The sequence below is a fragment of the Acipenser ruthenus genome, chromosome 2, assembly GCF_902713425.1.
Source record: "Acipenser ruthenus chromosome 2, fAciRut3.2 maternal haplotype, whole genome shotgun sequence".
NCBI classification, from domain to species: domain Eukaryota; kingdom Metazoa; phylum Chordata; class Actinopteri; order Acipenseriformes; family Acipenseridae; genus Acipenser; species Acipenser ruthenus.
Genome location: NC_081190.1, coordinates 86961844 through 86983281, shown reverse-complemented (window position 1 = coordinate 86983281; position 21438 = coordinate 86961844). Strand labels below are relative to the sequence as shown.

The 21438-nt window shown below is 35.4% G+C and overlaps 2 protein-coding genes across 3 annotated transcripts in view; one reads left to right on the top strand and one right to left on the bottom strand.

Moving 5' to 3' along the window:
* LOC117409446 (ubiquitin-like modifier-activating enzyme 6) overlaps positions 1 to 1809 on the top strand; it is a 34671-nt gene extending 32862 nt beyond the window's left edge. For both annotated transcript variants that reach the window (XM_059003202.1, XM_034015525.3), the window contains exon 33: positions 27 to 1809. In XM_059003202.1, the coding sequence (XP_058859185.1) occupies positions 27 to 162 (136 nt within the window). In that variant the 3' untranslated portion in view covers positions 163 to 1809. The remainder of the gene's footprint in view (positions 1 to 26) is intronic.
* Positions 1810 to 6972: 5163 nt separating this feature from the next.
* Positions 6973 to 20199, bottom strand: LOC117409107 (signal-transducing adaptor protein 1-like). Its single transcript, XM_034928838.2, has 11 exons — positions 19947 to 20199; positions 17492 to 17563; positions 17211 to 17327; positions 14411 to 14467; positions 13910 to 14067; positions 12504 to 12635; positions 12334 to 12403; positions 11438 to 11540; positions 10073 to 10219; positions 8859 to 8894; positions 6973 to 7594 (listed from the first exon to the last, which is right to left on the bottom strand). The coding sequence occupies exons 1-11, from the start codon at positions 20055 to 20057 to the stop codon at positions 7530 to 7532; spliced, it is 1068 nt and encodes a 355-aa protein (XP_034784729.2). The 5' UTR covers positions 20058 to 20199; the 3' UTR covers positions 6973 to 7529.
* Between the last annotated feature and the right edge of the window lie 1239 nt (positions 20200 to 21438).

Sequence of the window (21438 nt, the reverse complement as noted above, 5' to 3'; positions counted from 1 at the left end):
TCAATTTTCTCCTTTTATTGTTACAGGATGCAAAAACTCATCAAACCCTCCTCCGAGAAGAAGTATGTAGACCTGACTGTCTCTTTTGCATCTGAAACGGATGGAGATGAAGACTTGCCAGGTCCCCCAGTGAGGTACTACTTCTGCCAAGACAACAACTGAACCACATGTCAACCCGGCAGCCAAGGACCACTAGCATATAGACTGCAGTATAGCATTCTTCTGTAAATACTTTTATATTTTATTGCATAGCTTTCTATGCACCTGCCTTAATGTGTGTTTAACAACAGACTTGCTAAATTATTCATTTATCGATTCACTTTGGAAATGGCTTGGTTCAAACTGTTCATCTTGAAACATATTTCATTGTACTGTAAGTGCAGTCTTCCACATCCATCGTATCTGAATAGAACACGTAGGTTCCGTATATCATCTGAACACCAAAGATTTTTAGAAATGTTGAACTGTGATCTCACAATAAACACGGAAAATTGAAAATGTGATATTTCTGTTTTTCTTAATGTGAACATTGTACTAGTGGCGATATCAGACGATCATGGCAAGCACTGGTGTTTTCTTTGTTGATTTTTATTTATAGTAGCCACCAGTGTACATTATTTCTCTGTTTATGTGTTATACAGTAGGTCAGGATAAACCCTTGACACATTGAATCAGAATGACTTTTTTATTGATGATTATGTGACATAACATCATGAACATGAATTGCCCACCACCTGGGAAACTGTTCGAGGCAGTACACCCCCATAATAGATTAGATAGTAGGGGTAGTTATAAGGGTGGAGATTGGGGAGTTACAGGCTTCATGATGATTCAAATGCAAGAGGGGCAAATTACTCAATCGTGTTTGTTTTCTGATTGGTTCAAATTAGATATATAAAAAGTAATGTGTGTAGGGGCACTTCCTACCACATTTCAAACTTAATTTATCACAATGAATAATGCCAGCGACAATGTTTTGTTATAGAACTTTTATTCCTGTCGAAATTTGTCAGTTTCCTAAGATTTCATTTACATGAGAACTAAAATAAGATTGTGGATCCTAGTTTTTACCTTTCCCCTGCTGTTTTGTAATATTTTTACTGAAAGAAAATATGGTGGGTTGTCTTTTTCACTGCGCCTTTCCCCCAGGGCTCTGCATTACGCTATAGTTTTTACCTAATTAAATTTGGCAGGGGGTGATTATAAGGTTGTTCAACTTTAAATCTTAAATACAGAACCTATTATAACTATTTATATGATACCACTTGGAAAACCATGAAGTTCCTATTTCCTTCTCATTTATTTGATAAAATGTATGCTCCACTTTGCCTGAGTTGCTGGCACCATGGTATTAAAGTTTTTCATTCCACCCCGGTTCTCAATTACTTAATTGAAGCAATTGTTTTCTTAATTGGCCATCGATGATTTAGAGAGACCCAGAAAACCTGCAGGATTGTGGCTCTCCAGGACCGGTGTCGTAGGAAATAAGTTGACCAGGAAAAAAGTTGATTGCGCAAGCGCAGTAAGACAAAAGTAAGGCGGGGCTACAGTTTGATTAAAGGGGAGGTTCACTGCATGGATTTTTATTTTTATCTGGCTGATTTATTTACTAGACTGTGTATGTTGGTGCGTGTTCGTGCCACTGTCTTTTCGTATGAACTTTAAAATGTGTGATCGACGGCTCTTTATACGGTAAAATGTTTTAAATCCCTGTCTTTTTATGTTTCTATTACATCGTTGTCAATCAGATGTAGTTTATGTGTGATCGCGGAGATTTATTTATATATTAAATTATTTTACACGTCAAAATGTTGTCAATCTTTAATCAAAATTAAAATGTTTCAGTAATATAATCTGATGACATGCTGCATCCATCATATTAGTATGACAAGGTCGTATTTTTACATTTTAATATTAGTATAGCTGTAACTTTACTACAGTTTAGACGTGGCAAAACCGCCAGTTAAAAAAAAATGAATAGTACATACAGTACCTTGATTTGTCTGCATGTCTTATGTTTATTTAAAAAAGGTTCTAGGTTTAGGGTTGTTTAGGGTTGGGATAGGGTGAAGAAAATTAACCACAAATAGCCAGGCGAAAGGTTTTTTTTAGAAAGGAATTGTGTCTTGTACTCAGGTTGGGAACTAAAAAAAAAATATCTCATGTTGTTTGCACACAATACATTAACATAAATGCCTTATTCTTCGTAAACATGACAATTGTATTTCTTGCTGTGATATATAGTATTACTAAGGGATAAGATTTGTACTATGTAAAAAAAAAATTAAAAAATGGACCCTGTCAAATCCTCTTGATAGGACAAATGCAGAAATGAAAAACGTATGCCATGGTAGATATGATTGCTCGTTATGTCTTACAATTTCTTATATGTCTTACAAATTAAAAGATAAGACCAAAACTGTGGTATTTTCTGGGATACTGCTGGCGCCTTGCAAAGGACCATATGGACAGCTGGAAATACAAAATCAAAATGCATGGCTGAAATCGTGGTGCACACAGGAAGGCTTCACCTTTCTTGAACATTGGAGCACATTCTACAACAAGGACTATCTATACAGGTGGGACGGACTGCACTTAAACAGAAAGGGAACCATTCTACTCGGAGAAATGATCCTTCAGGAAAAGTATAAGGTACTGCACGCAGGCAATACATATGTGCATTATAAATATAAAATGGGAGATACTGAAATTGAGGAATCTATGATAAAGACTTAGTTTATGTTGACTCAAATGTCTTCATCTAGACAATGTGGGGAAGCTATAAAAAAGGCCAACAAGATGCTCGGATATATTGTGAGAAGTGTTGAATTTAAATCAAGGGAAGTAATGTTAAAACTACAATGCATTAGTAAGACCTCACCTAGAATATTGTGTTCAGTTCTGGTCACCTCGTTACAAAAAGGATATTGCTGCTCTAGAAAGAGTGCAAAGAAGAGCAACCAGAATTATCCCGGGTTGCAGACAGGCTAAAAGAATTGAATCTATTCAGTCTTGAACAAAGAAGACTACGCGGCGATCTGATTCAAACATTCAAAATCCTAAAAGGTATAGACAATGTCAACCCAGGGGACTTCTTTGACCTGAAAAAAGAAACAAGGACCAGGGGTCATAAATGGAGATTAGATAAAGGGGCATTTAGAACAGAAAATAGGAGGCACTTTTTTACACAGAGAATTGTGAGGGTCTGGAACCAACTCCCCAGTAATGTTGTTGAAGCTGACACCCTGGGATCCTTCAAGAAGCTGCTTGATGAGATTCTGGGATCAATAAGCTACTAACAACCAAACGAGCAAGATGGGCTGAATGGCCTCCTCTCGTTTGTAAACTTTCTTATGTTCTTATGTTCTTACATGGTTGTTGCACTACAGGAATTTATAATGAGATAGAGATATATAAAAAAGACATATATAATGAGGAAGAGAGATACTGTATATATGTGTCTACATAATTTTAAATTGTGATAATTCACTTTCAATATACTGTATATTTCTCGTTATATGTCTTATTGGTTGTTGCACTACAGGGATTTACCATTTTAAAATTATGCTGATACAGAGTAGCCTACATATACTGTATGATCTCTCTCACAACACAAAATCTTGGTTGGTGTTGAACTACAGGTATTTACCACGGTTTAGCAAAGACGTTAACTCTTTAGTTTTTAATTAATGAATGTATTGTTTCTTCCCACACTTGTAATTGAAATACATGCACTATGATAACCAGTCTCCTGTTTGTTTTCTGTCCTAATTGTACAAAGTACTGTATGTAAAAATAAATGAAAGAACAAATATAAAATAATAACATGTATAAGCAATGTTTTTCAAGTACATCGTGTGATTGAGGTGCACCGTGGCCTAGTTAGTAATCGCAGCATGGAGCTTAATTTTTTCCATGTTTGAAACTCATGCTTTAACTTTTGGACAATCGCATACCTGCTGTCCATACTGTAGTGCTTCCCAAAACAAAAACACCTCCAGAAATGCAAAATAACATTTTGCTAGTTAATGTTTGTTACACAAACAGAAATACACAATCAGAAATGTACAATCATACAATTCATTTTAAATTATTTATTTGCTGCTAATATATATTAGAGCGATATTCACATTCCCTTATCTAGCGTAATACTGTCCAATATATCCGATCTACATGTTAATGTAAATTATACGTACAAAAGTCATTTTAAATTATGCATTTTTGTTAGGCTAATATATCAGATCTAAAGCGATATTCACATCATCTTATCTAGCAGCATATTGCCGAATAAATCCGATCTACTAATTGATATAAATTATACTTACAACATTTTATTTATTGTTCATTAATATATCCGATCTACTTATTTCCTGGCTCTATCTACTTATTTCCTAGCCTAGGCTCGTTTACATTAGAAACAATGGAACCTCCCCTTTAAGTTCTAGAGCTTGATCAACTTATTTTCTGATCTACTTATTTCCTGGGACACTGGAATTGGCCACCCCTGGACTATAGGGATTAAACCAGGGCTTCCCGAACCCAGCGTCTACTGGTTTTTGTTTAAACTGATCTCTCAGTTACTTAATGGGACCCTTACTGGAACTAATAATTGGAGGTTTCAAGTTAACTATGACATTTCATAAGTAACTTGAAATATGCAACTTTTTAGGAGCTAAGAGCAATTAAAAGGTCTAATTAAGCAAATTGTTAGTTCAGTTAAGGGTTTGGTTAAGCAATACACCTTATTCACGCCAGACTCAAAACGAGGCTTGGCGTGCAGGTGCTAGCTTCCGGTCGCTGATGTCTCCAACTGCAGTGGAGAGAAGTTATGGCGTTGCACTGGTGCGTTCCGTTTTGTGGTTCTGATTTAAGAAATAACCCAGTGCACATTGCCCTTTTTAGATGTTAAAACTCCAAATTCTGTCTGTACATGTATTATTTAATTATATATATATATTTTTTTTCTGAAGAGAAACCTCAACTTTCATTTCTGTGTGAATGTACATATTCTTCATTATATCACAAATTTGATTACATTTCAGTTATACAGTCCGGGAGCCAATTGAGCATTTCCAATCAGTCCTTATCAATAGATAAGTAAAATGCAGAAGCTTGAGATTATGCATGGATACTAAAGGGAATGTGTCTTGTGGGATGCAATGCCCAGTTTGTATTAAAAAAACGTATATGACACACAGTGTACTAAAAGAGTCTTTATTAAGCACAACTGAACAAAATTACAACGAGTTAACAAAATGTATGCTTGAGTTACACAATACTTGGTCAGAAAGGAGATCCTTAACGTTACATTAACTCCAAATAAACTGTACAGGAATAACAGAAAGAGGGACGTTTTGATTCTTGTTTTTAAAATGTCTTTACTTACCTTCTTATTATACTTACACTTGTTCTACACACAAAACATTGAATGTGCTAATGGAACAGCGGATTAGTATACAACTGAACAGAATCTTAATGGGATTAATAACTGAACAGAACTAAGCTTGGAGAAACAAACCAAGCCTAGGTTTTCGGATATGGTGTTACCTGAACCCTGTAAGGTGACTCATTCTTTTTCATTGACCGGAACGCCTTAGCCCTAATGCTACATCCATTCTCCTGCCTCTTAACTGTATTTTTTTTTTAAAATCCCCCCCACCCCCCACCCCCCCCAAGACGCCTTTATCCAAGGCGACTTACAGAGACTAGGGTGTGTGAACTGTGCATCAGCTGCACAGTCACTTACAATTACGTCTCACCCGAAAGACGGAGCACAAGGAGGTTAAGTGACTTGCTCAGGGTCACACAATATTATTTGTATTTAGAAAACAATTAACACATGCTTATACCAAACCAATAAACATGAAACAATACAGATGCTTAATATCAACATCAATATTAATTAAAGTAAACGTTCTCTAACTAAAACTGCGAGATCTAAACATATTTTACGAATCTAGTATAGGCTAGTAGCTTACTGAAAACATAGAAAGATACACAAAAACAAATGATGCATCATAAATAGGCTTGCTACTATTCGATTTTTTTATTTTATTTTTTTGCCAAATTGACGATTAATATCAACGTTTATTTTAGAAAGAATGTACATATTTTTCAATTCAATCAGAGAATGGGTGAATCCAACCTTTTTGCTTTAAAAAAAAAAAAGACTTTTTATGCCATGGAAAAATGTCTTATTTAGCGAAACCCCTTTACTATACTCAACATGCAACAAAACCATGGTTACCAACATTATAACTGAAATAACGTTTGGTCACAGCAGAGCAAATAAACCTTAGTAAACGCAGCATATAAGTTTATTACACAGACCTTTATAGCATAAAGTTACAAGTAAAAATAATATGCAGAGAAGAAAACATTAGCTAGTTGAAAAGAACTGTGTGGTACAGTGGTTAAAGAAAAGGGCTTGTAACCAGGAGGTCCCTGGTTCAAATCCCACCTCAGCCACAGACTCATTGTGTGACCCTGAGCAAGTCACTTAACCTCCTTGTGCTCCGTCTTTCGGGTGAGACGTAATTGTAAGTGACTTTGTAGCTGATGCATAGTTCACACACCCTAGTCTCTCTGTAAGTTGCCTTGGATAAAGGCGTCTGCTAAATAAACTAATAATAACTAACCTCCTGTAGCACAGTCAGACTCAGAGTCACAGGCAAGGCAGACGGGCCTGCTTTGTCCTGCCACGGTGACTTCAGCCATCGGCCAGGGTATTGTGCACAATATTCATTAAGTGTTTTTCTCTTGCGCCTCATTTTCAAATCAAACTAGTAACTGTCACCATATACCTAAAGCAAAAGCTTACGTACACCTCAACCTGCTAATTTCAAAGTAGGCGCTTTGAATGACAGGTGCTGTAGCTGGCAAATGAGAGCATTCTAACACTGCTTCAGTCAATGAGATCTGTCACAACAGGATGAAATGACAGTGACAGTGAAACTATAGTACTATCGGACCACTGAGATGACTGACAGCAACACCCAGCCATTCATAGCGGAATGGAGACGGGACAGATAGCAAGCATAAAAACTCCACAAACTAGAGAGGATTATAAATGATTATTTTTGGTAAGAAAATAAAAAACGGCGAGTGGTTTTACCGACGTTTATCGTATATAAATTGATTTCAGTCGAACTCATATTTTTGGGGAATTCGATGTTTAACGAGCTTAACAGATTTAATATTGAAAAGTAGCAAGCCTAATCATAAAACACAACATGTAAGTGGATATTATTTACTATATTATCTGCAAACTGAAAAAATATATAATATAAATTACCAATACTGCAATAGATTAGAGGTGCGTATTGGTACAGTTCTTCAAATTGTCCAGGCCAGTTTTGCTTAAACACTGCATGGCAATTAAAGATTAGCAAGGGTTATGACCATTTAATCATTTCGTGTATCCCAGTAGACTTCAATCTCTCAGAAGTTCATATTGTAAAAAGTGCTCCATGACACATCTAAGTGATGGGTGGGTTTCGGTCAAACAGATTTGATACATCCAGATCAAATTAATTGTTAATAGTCGCTCTCCTTTTCTTTAATGCCTTTAAAAGCTCCTCTGAAAACCCAGAGTCTGTTTGAAAAAACAAAACAAGAACATTCATTTATTTAAAACCCCTTGAGGCAAACAGGTTCATATGTTATGTAGGTTATAGTATTTACAAATATATGCATTTACAGTTGTACAAAAAAAAACAGCTGAAGGATACTATACTATTTAAATCTTTTTTTCACTAATGTAGTTCACACAACCTTGATACATACACCGATATTTACTGTTAACTACACAGGAGGGCTGGGTCTTACCCCTGTGTATATTTAAAATAAGATGAAAGCATGTTTTATTAAATTGTCCCATAAAAGTAGTCTCAGTCAACCTTAAAAAGGTAACATTTATCAGGAGGCTGTGTGGTTCAGTGGTTAAAGAAAAGGGCTTGTAACCAGGAGGTCCCCGGTTCAAATCCCACCTCAGCCACTGACTCATTGTGTGACCCTGAGCAAGTCACTCAACCTCCTTGTGCTCCGTCTTTCGGGTGAGACGTAGTTGTGATTCTACAGCTGATGCATAGTTCACACACCCTAGTCTCTGTAAGTCGCCTTGGATAAAGGCGTCTGCTAAATAAACAAATAATAATGTTTTTAAAAGAAAAACATTTCTTACCATTCTCATTAGCCTACATTTCTTGCAAGTTGTACATTTCTGTAGATAATTTAGTGTCCCAGGCTTTATTTGAAATGAAGATAATGCAAATAAAAATACAACTAAAAATTGAACATACCCTCCAATATCCTGTATAGCCTGACATATATCTACATGTGCCTGTAAATTAAATCTTAAGAATGGACTCTTTCAACTTATATTAAGCATTGATTGATCATCCTTGCATAGAAAATTAAATAAACATTGCTGTAATTGTGTGAACTTGGTAGCAAATAATTAACATTGTAACAGAGGGTATGTTGAAATCCGGTCTGCAACTAATAAAACTCCCAATTTCCCTTTGCTCACAACCTGTCACCACATTGGCATTGTTAAGTTTCAAACATGAAACTCCCTTTGCAGCACAGGACTTTTAATATGTGGTATGAGGTGGGATCAAGAACATGCTGCACAGACAGTGAATCTTCATGATAAACAGGCTTCAGGCAGTTCAAATTGAAAAAAATAAATCTGGAATACTAAAACACAGAAAAATAAGAGAATTGGAAGCAAGTTGTAATGTCAGTGAGGTCTAAGAAATGCAAAGCCTTGGTTAGTATGCCCTTTAATAGGTGTTATGAGCAATATAAATTATAAAGAAGAGAAAGGAATATACAGTAATTGTCGTGTTTAATACCTGGCACTGGAACATTCCGGATTGGCGGATGATCATCTGCAAACCGTAAACAAAAAAAAAGTGCTGTTTTCACAAGGTGGTTCTCCAGGAACACTGTCAAGTTAGCTATCCACATCAAGGAATTATTTAGTCACAGCTATTGTAGGATCTCAATCCAATGCAGCATGCTTGGAATGCACTTGAAAAATGCATTCATCATAACAATTTTCTAGTTGTGTGAAATATTAATGATGGCGTACATGAACATCCCTTGTGATGCCTTTCAGCACCTTATTGAAAGTCTTGTCAAGGCTGTGAACAGGGCAAACGGTGCCCGACCTGATAAATACCGTTTCTAATAAAGTGGCTAGCAGTGTAGGCATGACATTATTTCAGGAAATTTCTTTCCATACTTTTCTTGAAAAATACATTGAGCCTTTTTACTTAACACGTCCTGGTCTCCCCTGTCTGTCACTGATCACAATTTTACTACTACAATACTACTACTATACTACTACAATAATACTACTATACCCGCTACTACCAATGGTTATTACTGTCATATGCAAGTGCTGCTTTGCCCAAAGCATCAAGACAAAAATGTAAACACACAATACAAATGGGGAGCTCCTTTTTCACCAAAAGGTGTTTTCATTATACAGTTAAAAATGTACAGACTAGACATCAACAAAACAAGATAACAACCTTATAAAAAATGTAAAAACTATTTTGAAACATTTTTTAAATATACAAATCAATTGTGCAGAGCCAAAAGCATTGCTAACCCCTGCTGTCTGGAGTACCAGCTTAAGGATGAGGGAGTTTTGAAAAACACTACACAACAACAGACCACACTAAACCATAAAAAATAGACAAACTGTTTTCCTAAGACTAAATATCTCAAAACAATATCCATGAAGTACAGGCCGTATTTTTACTCATGCCTTCAGTCAACCAACCGTGTTTATTCCCAGTTATTTTTCAACAAACTGTCAATACAATGTAGGGATACCTTGCCCAAGAGGACTGGAATAATGTCTGTACCTTTTCTGACTGAAAAGCAGAAAGTAGCCAACATGTATGCTTAATAATCTACAGATTAAAACCCACTAGCTACAGTTGATATAAAATTCATTAAAATCACTTTGTTGTTGACTAAAATGAACTAGCTATGTCCCTTAAGAAGATTTCAGTATGATGAGTGACTGTAGCTTGCAACAGGTCTGCTGGTTTACCATCTCCATTGATGTAGTCAACTTCAAGATATTCATTCGCAGAGCTTTGAGTTGGAGGAGTTGGGGTTTGGATCATTGGAGAAACTACTGCCTGGGGGATTTGCCTCTTCTGCTGATCTTTTCCTCCACTGAGCACAGCTGGCTGGTCTGAGGAAGACACACAAAATACATAGGAGACGAGAGGTCATTTTGTTAGTAAATTACCCTGGGAAATCCCAACACAACCATGAACAGACCACAGCATTACCAGCAACGGCAACACAATGGATTTGTAACAAAAGTTGCACCGTGGTCCTGATAGAATACTGGTAATCAAATGGGAAGAGTATCAGTTTCCACATTTCATAATGAAGGTTATTCTGGCTTCAGATGTGGTACGCTGTATAAATCTGTTTAATCTGTTATGAAGAGTAGCTTGTTTTTTGTTAGGTAAAAAAAAAAAAAAATTATAATAAATTTATAATAAACTTATGAACAAATAATAATAACAATTTGTTCATAAGCCTACACTGGCTGCATCTTTTTATGGCATGTGCTATTCCCCTGTTTTATGGTGCTAATTGTAGTCATAAGAGCAGTCATGGAACATTCCCTTTAACATCACACTGCATTAGAAAATAAAATTCTTGCAAAATAATTTGCTAGTAAAATGAGATGCAGCTTCTCTACACGATTACATTTCAGACACAAGCAGAGGTTGTTTGTCACTTTAGTCAGTAATTAACTTCAGCCATTTTGCCTGAAGCTGTCAAAGTAATTGAAGCGAACAAAACTGTTACATTATTTCTTCCCGCAGTAAATATCCATTCATCATATAGGTTTTGAATGTGCAGTTTTGAAACGAACACATGTTTAAAAAACATGTAGTTTCATGTTAAAAGATGATATCTGCTACCACACTAGGTTAAAGAAATGTGTTTGCAAGCAATGCTTTTAGATGGTCTTGCACTTCCTGGGTCCATTCACCTGCAGTGTGAAATTGTCCCCACCCCTTCACAGGTTTCTCCTGTCAATAACCAATCATTTGCTATTGATGGACTTGCTTACAACCAGTAACATGAAGGCATTTCTCTGTTGAAACATTACTATTTAGGCTTTACTGGATACATTTCTGGCGGTGACATTTTTATGATACCAAGGGAACCAAAACAGAGAGCTGGGTTTGAAACTCTGCGCTAACTCCTGCACTGAAATAATCATAGTTTTTCAGCCTTTTAAAAAAATACTAAATGCTGTTTAACTAATAAGATTAGACTGCGCAAAACTAAATGTGTTAGCTAAGCTCTTTGGCTACCAACCCTCAATATGATTATCTTTCAAAAATCCAAAGAATGGTTAATTAAATAAAATATTGTAATAACATACCAATTATGGTGGCATAAGTGTGTGGCTGGATGTAAGGTCTGAGACATCCGTTAGACTCTTTTACAAAATGACCTGCAACATCGCAGAGGCTGCAAACAGTGACCTGTCAGAAATAAAGACTCCACATTTAGCAGAAGAAAAGGTGATTCTACTGAATTTCTGAGTTTAAGAAACACAGACACATATTTTATAAAAATCATACATGGTTAGCGTGCCAACTAACACTTTTGCACACAATTGTTATTTCTATCAAATGAACCCTACTATGTAACATATGTCTATATACAGTATCTCCTACTGTGCCAATATTTTATCAAATGCTTTATATATATATATATATATATACACACACATACACATATACACACACATACATACATATATATAAGTTACTTTTCAACATTATACACATACTGTAAAACTTTAATTAAATGCCTCTGGCATTTATTTACAATATTTGCCAGCAGACCTGGCGCATATTGGAGACATGCGATTATTTGAAGTTTTACGGTATATTTAATATACATCAATATTTTATGTTCACATGTATGGACCCGAAGGAGAGAGATACACTGCCTGGTGATTTTAATAGGACTTGTACCTACAATAATATTGTATTTGGTAACAGCCTGATCCACATCCTTGACACATAGCGCTGGTAGGTGTCTAGAGGGATGTTAATCAATTCGGTCATGAATTGTTGCAGACAGGCAGAGGATCATGCTGACGAATATGTCATTCATGTTCATCCCTATCCTAACAGGGTCAATTGGATGGAGATCCAGAGATGGTGGCCATGCCTGAAGTCTTGGTGGATGCAAGATTACGTAAATGTCCATCAATGCATCACAGGAAATATTAAGTAAATAAATTAAAACATAAATAAATGGACTTACAGGAGTATCAAGCGCAATGGAAAAGCCGTTCTCTACACTCATCACTTTGTAATGCTTTATAGTTGGTCCACTGTAATAAAATATTCAGGTCAGTCATGTGGTAGCCATCGTTTACGTATTCACTTGGGAATGTTTCTTAAATGAAGATCATGATGGCTCTATATACATACTCTGTGAGCAGCTGCCTGACTGTCACTGCGAAATTCATCTTTTCACTGCCAGGTCTTAAGATCATGTTTCCAAACTCGGGGGATTCCGCCAGCATTTCTATGGCTTTGTTTCGAGATACGGCATAGAAACACCTACAGCAATAAAGAAGGACAAATGTTGGGTTGATACAAAACCAAAAAAATATTCCATATATGAGAAGTATAGCCATCAATGTTGCGAAAGTAAGATACAGACAATATTACAAATATTACAGGACCCTATTTTATATATAGGTGTTACGTCACTGAAATCCTGATCCACCTCATTCTACCGTAAACATGAAACTGCAAGGAGGAACGTGCTAGCTAGTTTTTAGTTACTGACAATCCCTTTAAAAAAGGACAAAGTGAGTGTATTTGCATTTTCTGTGACTATGATGAAGAATAAGTATACAAAAAACCACTGAGTAACTCTAGAACCACTAGAAAATCTACTGGCAGCAGTGTTTTGGGAGTTTGTTATTACCAGCACAAATTCAAATTCTTACATGCTAAAGCAGAAACACACCACTGCATAGCCTATTTCTGCAGGAGACATTGGAAAAGAAGACTATTTAAGATCAGATCGATTATAATAAAACACCCAATTAGAAAGGTATGGCTTTTGAATTTCATAATATCGGTAACCTACTTCCTGTGTCTGACAAAACAAGATTACTATACAGTACTGGCATTTAAAATTGATTGGACAAGATTTGCTTTTGTTATTGCAGAGTTTAGTTATATATTTGTTAGATGACTGAATTGATTTGCAATGTAGGCTATATTTTACAGAGATGAAAAATTTCTAAAGAAGGAGTAAAGGCTAGGGTTACGGTTCATTATTATTAAGTCTTAATTGACTTTATTACTGTCAGAATAATTGAATATATATAATATATATAATGCCATTATATATAAGTAGGACAAATTGTAACTCCTAGAATATATAGATGCCCCTACATATAAAAGCTTTCCATTAAAAGTCAGATTCGCATTTTCTGTCGATGTCTATAAAACCAGGAAGGTTGCAAAAAGTTGGGTCAACATTTTAAAGAAAGGGTTTATGGCTATACGACACACGCACCATCACTTCAGGCCTGCCCTTAATTAAGAACATATACTAATGTTTCATTGAATGTCACAACATGTCCTGGAAATAATCTAAACATCTACCCATTAATAAGCAATATTTAATTATTCTTGTCCTTTTTATTGTTTAATTATCAAATGTGTAAGTAAAGGGGACGTACAGTGTCACCTGGTGGCAAAAATATATTCAGTCATATCAATACTTGCTATAATTCCCCACTCATTTTATCCCGAAGTGTTCTGTACACAAAGTGAATTGCTGTTTATTTTCAAAGATATATACAGAGGTGGCTTACTGCGGAACATTTGTTATTACATCATCATAAGCCTCAGGTGGTTCTTGCTCATTTACAGGCACAGGCTGTCTTGCTTGTCGTTCCTTTTCTTCTTTCAACACTTCCTTCAGTCTTAACAGTTGTCCAGGAAGCAGCTGAAGCTTGCTAGGAATTTCCAGCTACAATAATAATGTATATGTACAGGTAGGTGCTACATTAGCTTAGCTTTTCAAGCAGTAAAGGAACATGACATGTGACATTGTTGACATGTGACATTTGTCATTTAAGCAAGGAGCAGAATGTATTTTGAATTTGAAAATTTCCTCCAGGAGTCAATAAACTAAAGGAATGTATGCAGCATCTCTACCGGTAGCTTATTGGCAACCTTGCAATTTGAAAAAAATAAATAACATTGCAACAAACTAAGATGCCAATTAATGTACTGATGCATTGCTCTCAGCTTTAAAATAAAAATAAAATGCAGTACATACTGTATACCAAAACAACATCTATAAAACAAACCTTAGCCACTGTAAGAATAAACCCTTTCCATTCCTCTCCAGCATCAGGATTTTCAATCTGAAATGGAAATAAAAAAGATAGATATATGCCATTGTTTGTAATATGAAATACCAGTTGTGTTGTTTTTTTAAATAACTTGCGGTTAGATTAATAATTCAAAAGCACAAGTAGGCCTACCCATTGTTCAGCTCGTTCTTAAATGCAGTTTCTCACACAAAGGGCATTTTATGAATAGAGGGCGAAGATGCAAATGCCTATACTACAAAACGCCAGGTCTATTTACCGTGCATACTGTAAACCTTTTGGGTTCCATATCACTGAACAAGGGCAACAGTAATATCCAATAGGTATGAGGCTAAGTAACTAATTTATGTTTAAATTGGATACCGTGTAACACCCATAACATTTTCATAAAGACTAATTGAAATGACAGTATGTGCAGAATCCTTAATAACCACTTTGAAAACCGACATAACTTGCATTTAAATATTCATAACATTATTATAATTTCTAACCAAATGTACTGTAATGGAATATTCAGTGGTTTAAGCACATTTCTGTGACTCGTAGCCATTCACCCTTTGCTGCAATTATTCAGTTCTAGCTTTTATGAAGATGTTATGAATGCATTACATTTTTCATTCATACAGAATGAATTTTATGGAAAAAGACTGTGTGCTTACAGTATACTATAGTTTGCCTTATTTTGATATGGTAATAGATATGCCAGCAACAGGGATATAGCATATAATATGTACAGTACCACATATTTGAATTCTGTGTATCAAAATAATTGTTTATTAGAATCCGGGGTATACTGTCTGTTATACATGCACATACTGTGGATTTCGGTCATGGTGATACAATTATTGTTTTACATTGCTTCGTGAGCAACCGTACATGAAAGAATGCAAAGGTTTGTTGTTTGAATGGCAATGAATTGTATAGTATTGTGTTTGTTCTCAGTTCCTAGTTCAGAAAAATTGTTAATGAAATGAATATGGGGGTCAGATGAGCTGAACCCCGTGGACTAGATCTGAGAAGAATCTGAGCCGAATAAATTGTAGGGGTCCTGCTTGGGAACGAGAAATGCTGGTGTGGCTGTGTCTCAGAGGTAAGTGGCTGCGGTGAGCAATTCAGTCTGACCATGCAAATGTAGGCATCATTTTAGTATTATAACACAGTATATTAGTATATTTAACATATTTGAATTTGTCTATCGTTGGTACTGGCAATTAAAGTTTCTACAGACGGTCCTCTGGACTGCCACTATGACGGTTAATGCCTGTGAGTGGGATGGCTTTAGGGGTAGGGCCCAGGGAAATTAAACCAGGGCAGGGCAAACTGAGGCGCCATGGCGCTCAGCTTTTTATTACATAATAGAAACAAACAGGTTTAAAAAACAAACAAAAGGGAACATTGGCCAAAAGAACTAACAAATAATAACTCGAATAACCAAACAAGTATCACGCTGGTGCAAACCAGCATGAATAGAAATTGTTTTAAGCTTTCTATGTTTTTATTACCCCCTTTCTCTCGACTACTGTTCTCCACTCTGAACCGACTCAACCCATTGCAGCCAAAGCTGCAGGTCTTTTATTATTATTTGTTTATTTAGCAGATGCCTTTATCCAAGGTGACTTACAGAGATGAGGGTGTGTGAACTATGCATCAGCTGCAGAGTCACTTACAATTACATCATACCCAAAAGACGAAGCACAAGGAGGTTAAGTGACTTGCTCAGGATCACACAGTGAGTCAGTGGCTGAGGTGGGAGTTGAACCGGGGACCTCTTGGTTACAAGCCCATTTCTTTAACCACTGGACCACACAGCCTCCTTTTATATTATGGCTGAGGGGTTAACTAGCTAGTAATTATCTTATTACCCCTCAGCCATAGTCTGCACAAGTTTAATAAGGATGCGCTGATCAGTAGCTGATCAGTCACTCATCTTCACAAGGTAATTTAAAACCAAAATCCAAAACAACAAGATGGCGGACGGCACACATAATAAAATGCAAAATAATATTGGCTTTTCGCCGTCCTATACAATAAATCATAACAATGCAATAAATCCTAAACATAGCACACAATATATACATAGGGTTGGGGCTGTCTGTCACAATGTGGAGTAAAACTGTCAGCATACTGCTAGAAAACATTAAATAAGTAACTTATTACATATTTTACATTCTATCAACAATTCAACCTCACATTGGCCTGGATTTTCACTTCCCCTTATTAAGTTGTGTTGAAAACACTCTTTGATTAAAGTTCATTATCCCAGTCTAAAGAACATACAATATTAAAAAAAAGCTCTTAAAATGACAATAGGAAACTGATGTTAATCTATCATTATGTTTGGCTTTATTATTACATCACAGTGAAAATAAACTGAAAATAGAAGTTTAATGGAAAATAGAAAATAGAATGTTTAGATCATTCAAATAGACTCCAAACAGTCCTTTCTTTGTTTGTGTGGACTGTATGAGCACAAGTGTTCTAGATATAAACCAACACATACAGTATATACATTCCCTCAAACACACACAAAAGCATTTGGATTCAATCCATTTTCCAGGTGAAAATAACATATTCTTAAAGTGAAAGCTGCTACCTTAACTAAATACTTCCATAAATCTTACCTGTTGGGCACTTTCATTCACTATGTATGTCTCAAGTTTGCAGTTTCAAAAGAAAGACCAAACCTGTTGTGGAAAATGTATGGAATTCTTTTTTTTAGTTAGAATTACTTTAAAGTTTTACAGATGGCTGAAGATTGACTAACCAGCACTCTGACCTTGAGTCGAACTTCTTCGTTCAGCAGTGTTAGAGTGAAATCTGCCGAGATATACTTTCTTTTCAGACTCCCAGTATCCAGTGACTTCAAGTTCTGTAACTCAAGCTTTTCAGAATACTGTAGGGAGATAAAGGAAAAAAGCACATTTTATTATGTGTTCATGTTCTTAATTTGTCACCATGGATTCCTTACCCTCAGAACTCAAATCTGTCTGAACATTCAAAATGTTTTATTTAAAAGGAATGCTTAAAACGCTCAAGAAAATTAAGAATGTATCTTACCGTGGCATTTTCCTCATCTGAATACAGGAAAATGGTGGACCCTCTGAGTTCTGCAAAATATCTCTTAAAATCCTGAATAAAATACAATCCAAATAGTTTAATAGCAGAAGAAACATATTAAAGAGCACCTAGTTGATATGGATATGAAATATCACACAATTGAAACTCGAACTTAATAATGCACTGAAGTCCAACGATAATCGAAAGCACAGCAGTTTATATAGTCTTAAAATTGGAGTATCACAGATCTTGCTTTGTAATCGGGGTGTAGAAAATTGAAGTCATACTGTACATGTTATGCACATTCATCATAACTTGTGTCCTATGAAGATACGGTTGATCAGTGATTTGTTTTATTCTGGTTTAGCCGGGACCCGTTTAAATGTGTCCATTGTCTCTTGGGAAGATCAGCGGAAAATGCAAGGTACTGGAGGATACGGAAATGTAAATTTACTGCATGTCACGAGGAATAAAGGCTATCTATCATTTACGAGAAATAAAAATGTATACAAATAACAGTGTAGTGTTTATGACTTGTCTTTGTTGAGTCATGGCAATTCAAATCATTCAGTGCAGTATCAACATGATAACACAAACAAGTATGAATATACACAAAACAGAGTAAGCTACCTGCTTATCAATTACCAGAGCTTTAAACTCCTTTGGGAGGTAAAACCTAAATGCCTGCTTGTGTTTTGTTTGTTTGAGGAAATCCAAAATAAATTCATGCATACAAAATTCCTTTGTATATATTTTGGTATTAGGCTAGGCACACACCCTTTAAGCAATTGTAAGTATTTCATCCATACCAGTAACTATATAACAGTATCTATAGTAATACTGTACTAAAGAAACTGTTAAATGCTTTGATAAACGTTTTGAGTAGAAGTCTCTCAGTGAGTTTGAATTCACATTCTTACACGATAGGGTTTGATGTGGTTTCCAGATTTTCACATTTTAATATTTGGGGTGGAGAGGTGACCACACCATGTTATAGAATGTTTCAGGGACCACCTGGGATTTCCATCCCCAACTTCAGGGAGTTAATTAGAGGTAATAATATAGGGGGGGGGGGGGTTCTCATATATGCCTTCAAATTTTTCTGTATTTTCTTGAAATGAAAAAAAAGACTTGGGCCATTACAAGTTAATTTTCTGCTCAGTATCGGTAAAAGCCGCACACAAGTGCAACGGTGGGGGGATTTGGGGATTACTGTCTTAAACGATCGTCACATTAAGCTACAGTAAGAGTTTTAGGATGTCCCCATAAACAAAATGACTGGTTTCACAGACCCTAATTAGTATCAGTCCTGGACTATCCAATGTTAATTTAGGTAAGGTAAAGCAAGATTAGTGCTAATATGGGTCTGTGCAACCAGCTAATAAGGTATAAATACAAACATGACAAATCTAAAATTAATTATTAAAAAGAAAATCATATTTCAGAAACCAAAAAAGAAAAGGCAGCCGAAAAAAATGTGTGTCTTGGGTCTATATATAAAGGTATGTTGTATTTGTTGCACATATTGGTGTTTAATTATAGGTGAATTTTATTATGCGGCCCACCACCCAATGCCCCACCTGTTAAGTGGCCCTGGTTTAGAGCATTGCAATGGACCCAAGGTGATGTGTGAATCTGTTGCTTCTCTTGCTTTATTGTACAATCTGTCTCTCAAGTAGCTAATATAACAATTGTTCATAGGAAAGACAGTTCTTTTAAATACCTGGTTAAAGATTCACCCTCTTGTTTACTTAACCAACATGGAGACAGCAAAAGTTTACCATAGTAAAAGCACATCAAGGTCTTTTAACAGCATAGTGAACTCATGGTAAAGCATAGGTGGGCATTGTAAAGCCCAGAGAGCTATGCTAAAGTATATTTAAAAATAAGGTAAACTATGATAAATTATGATAAATGCAAAAAAAAAAAAAAAAGAATATTCTGATAAATAACCATGGGAAAAGCAAGGGAAATTCTGCAGCGTAAACTTTAATAAGGGGAGAAGTCGAACATCCCAACCATCCATTTTGCATAGTTAAGTGCAGAGCCAAGCAGTTTGTTTGTAGTGTAAGAACGTGTCTATTCATTGTACAGACTATTTAAAGGGGAAACAGCTATTAATTCTAGAAGGAAGATTGTTTTGATGTAGTCCCCAGGAATTGGTATAAACCAGTTATCTAGATATATTTCACTTTGATAACAATACCCATAAAAGATCCCCATGAGACAAGCCTTGCAAAGTTCAAACAAACAGAAAAGCTTAAAAACATGGTAAACTATGGCCATTTTAAAATAATGGTAAAACATTGGAAATATGGCAAAATTTCCACATACATGTTGAATGGTAAATATAAATATGGTACTAAACAACTATAAATGATATGGCAGGGTATAAAAATAAAAAAAATGGACAAAGATTAAAAACAATTACAAAAGTAATTTCTGAAGAAGTTACCTTTTCTCCTGTATGCTTTTTCAGTACAAATCCGTCACAGTACAATGGCAAAGCAGTGATTTTCCCTCGTTCTTTACTGATAAACCTTGGCGTCGGTTTTGGCGCAGCCATCTCAAATTTGATTCCTTCAAAAAAAAAAAGATAAGAGACACTAGTCAGTTTAAAGAGTTAGTTACAATGTCATCCGAGTTGTTCACTAACAATTGAAGTTTGAAGCCCTTTCAAGACAGTGATACATCCAGAACAGCACTGATTGAAGGGGACAGAGTAAAGTGTGTGTTCAGTTTAGACTGCAGACATGAGGAAATGCTTCACTCTTATTGAGACCTGGTTAAGCCCCATAAAAGCTATTTGCATAACTGTACATTAACCTTTCCCATTGTCAGAGATTATAACACCTCTTTTTGATAATGTGACTGATCACAGTTTAGGGTGAATTATGCATATTCCAACAGACCACTCTGTATTAAAATCATAGGAATGTAAATAGAATCATACTTCTGTAATACGAACAGCCACCTGTTAACCTGTCATCTACGTTCCAGTTTTTAAGAAGTTAAATAAATGGGGCTTAATTCTGTATTGTTGAATGCTTTCATTGTGAAATTAAGATACAACACACAAGAATCAGAACAATATTTCTATGAAATACATTTCACACAAAATGTCTTCTATAGATCAAATAAATGTTTGTGTACTGTACATTATATCAAATGCTAATATATTTACCATAAACCAAATATAAAACCAGCCTTTACATTTAACTTCAATAGGCTCAAGTTCTCAAGCAAACTCAGTTGCACTCTCAATTTGCTTGCTCCTCATTTTGTACACTTGGAATTATTTTCTTCATTAAAAAAATACATTAAATTAAAACAAATAAAATAAATGTTTTTTATTTCAGATGTAAATGCATACATTACAAAAAAACCTAGAGGCAGGGAGGCTTGCTTTGGTTTCTAATAAAAAAAAAAAAAAAGTATTTGATTTGATCAGTTTGGCATAATGGTTATATTAAATCTGATACATAATGGTTATATTAAATCTGATACATAACGGTTATATTAAATCTGATACTTCTAGTAAAATGGTAATTTCTGCCTCTGCATACATCTTATGCAATCTTTGTTTGAGTAATACTCAAATATTAGTCCTTGCAAACATACTATTAACGGTGAAAGCTAAACTGGATTAAATAATCATTAGAGCTAAAATCTAAAGCTGTGAAAGAATGGTTTGCAGTACATTTCTTACTGCAAGACCCATAATGTGTGGCATTTTAAATGTTTAACATATTTATGTGATCATAATTCATACAGAACACACACAAAGAAATAACATATTCCACACAGGTAACATTACTCCACGTGATAACACCTTTACATCAAATATACAGACAGTGTACGACTATAAAAATCCCACAAAATGTAAAATGGACTTTTCTCCAGATATTATATTTGACATATTCTGCTTAATGTCAGTACAGCACATT

Coding starts and splice junctions, on each gene's coding strand:
- LOC117409107 (XM_034928838.2), bottom strand. CDS start 20,057: ATGGCTGCGCCAAAACCGACGCCAAGGTTTATCAGTAAAGAACGAGGG. Junction 17,328..17,491: donor CAGATGAGGAAAATGCCACG/GTAAGATACATT, acceptor ATCTCCCTACAG/TATTCTGAAAAGCTTGAGTT. Junction 14,468..17,210: donor ACGAAGAAGTTCGACTCAAG/GTCAGAGTGCTG, acceptor TTTCCATTTCAG/ATTGAAAATCCTGATGCTGG.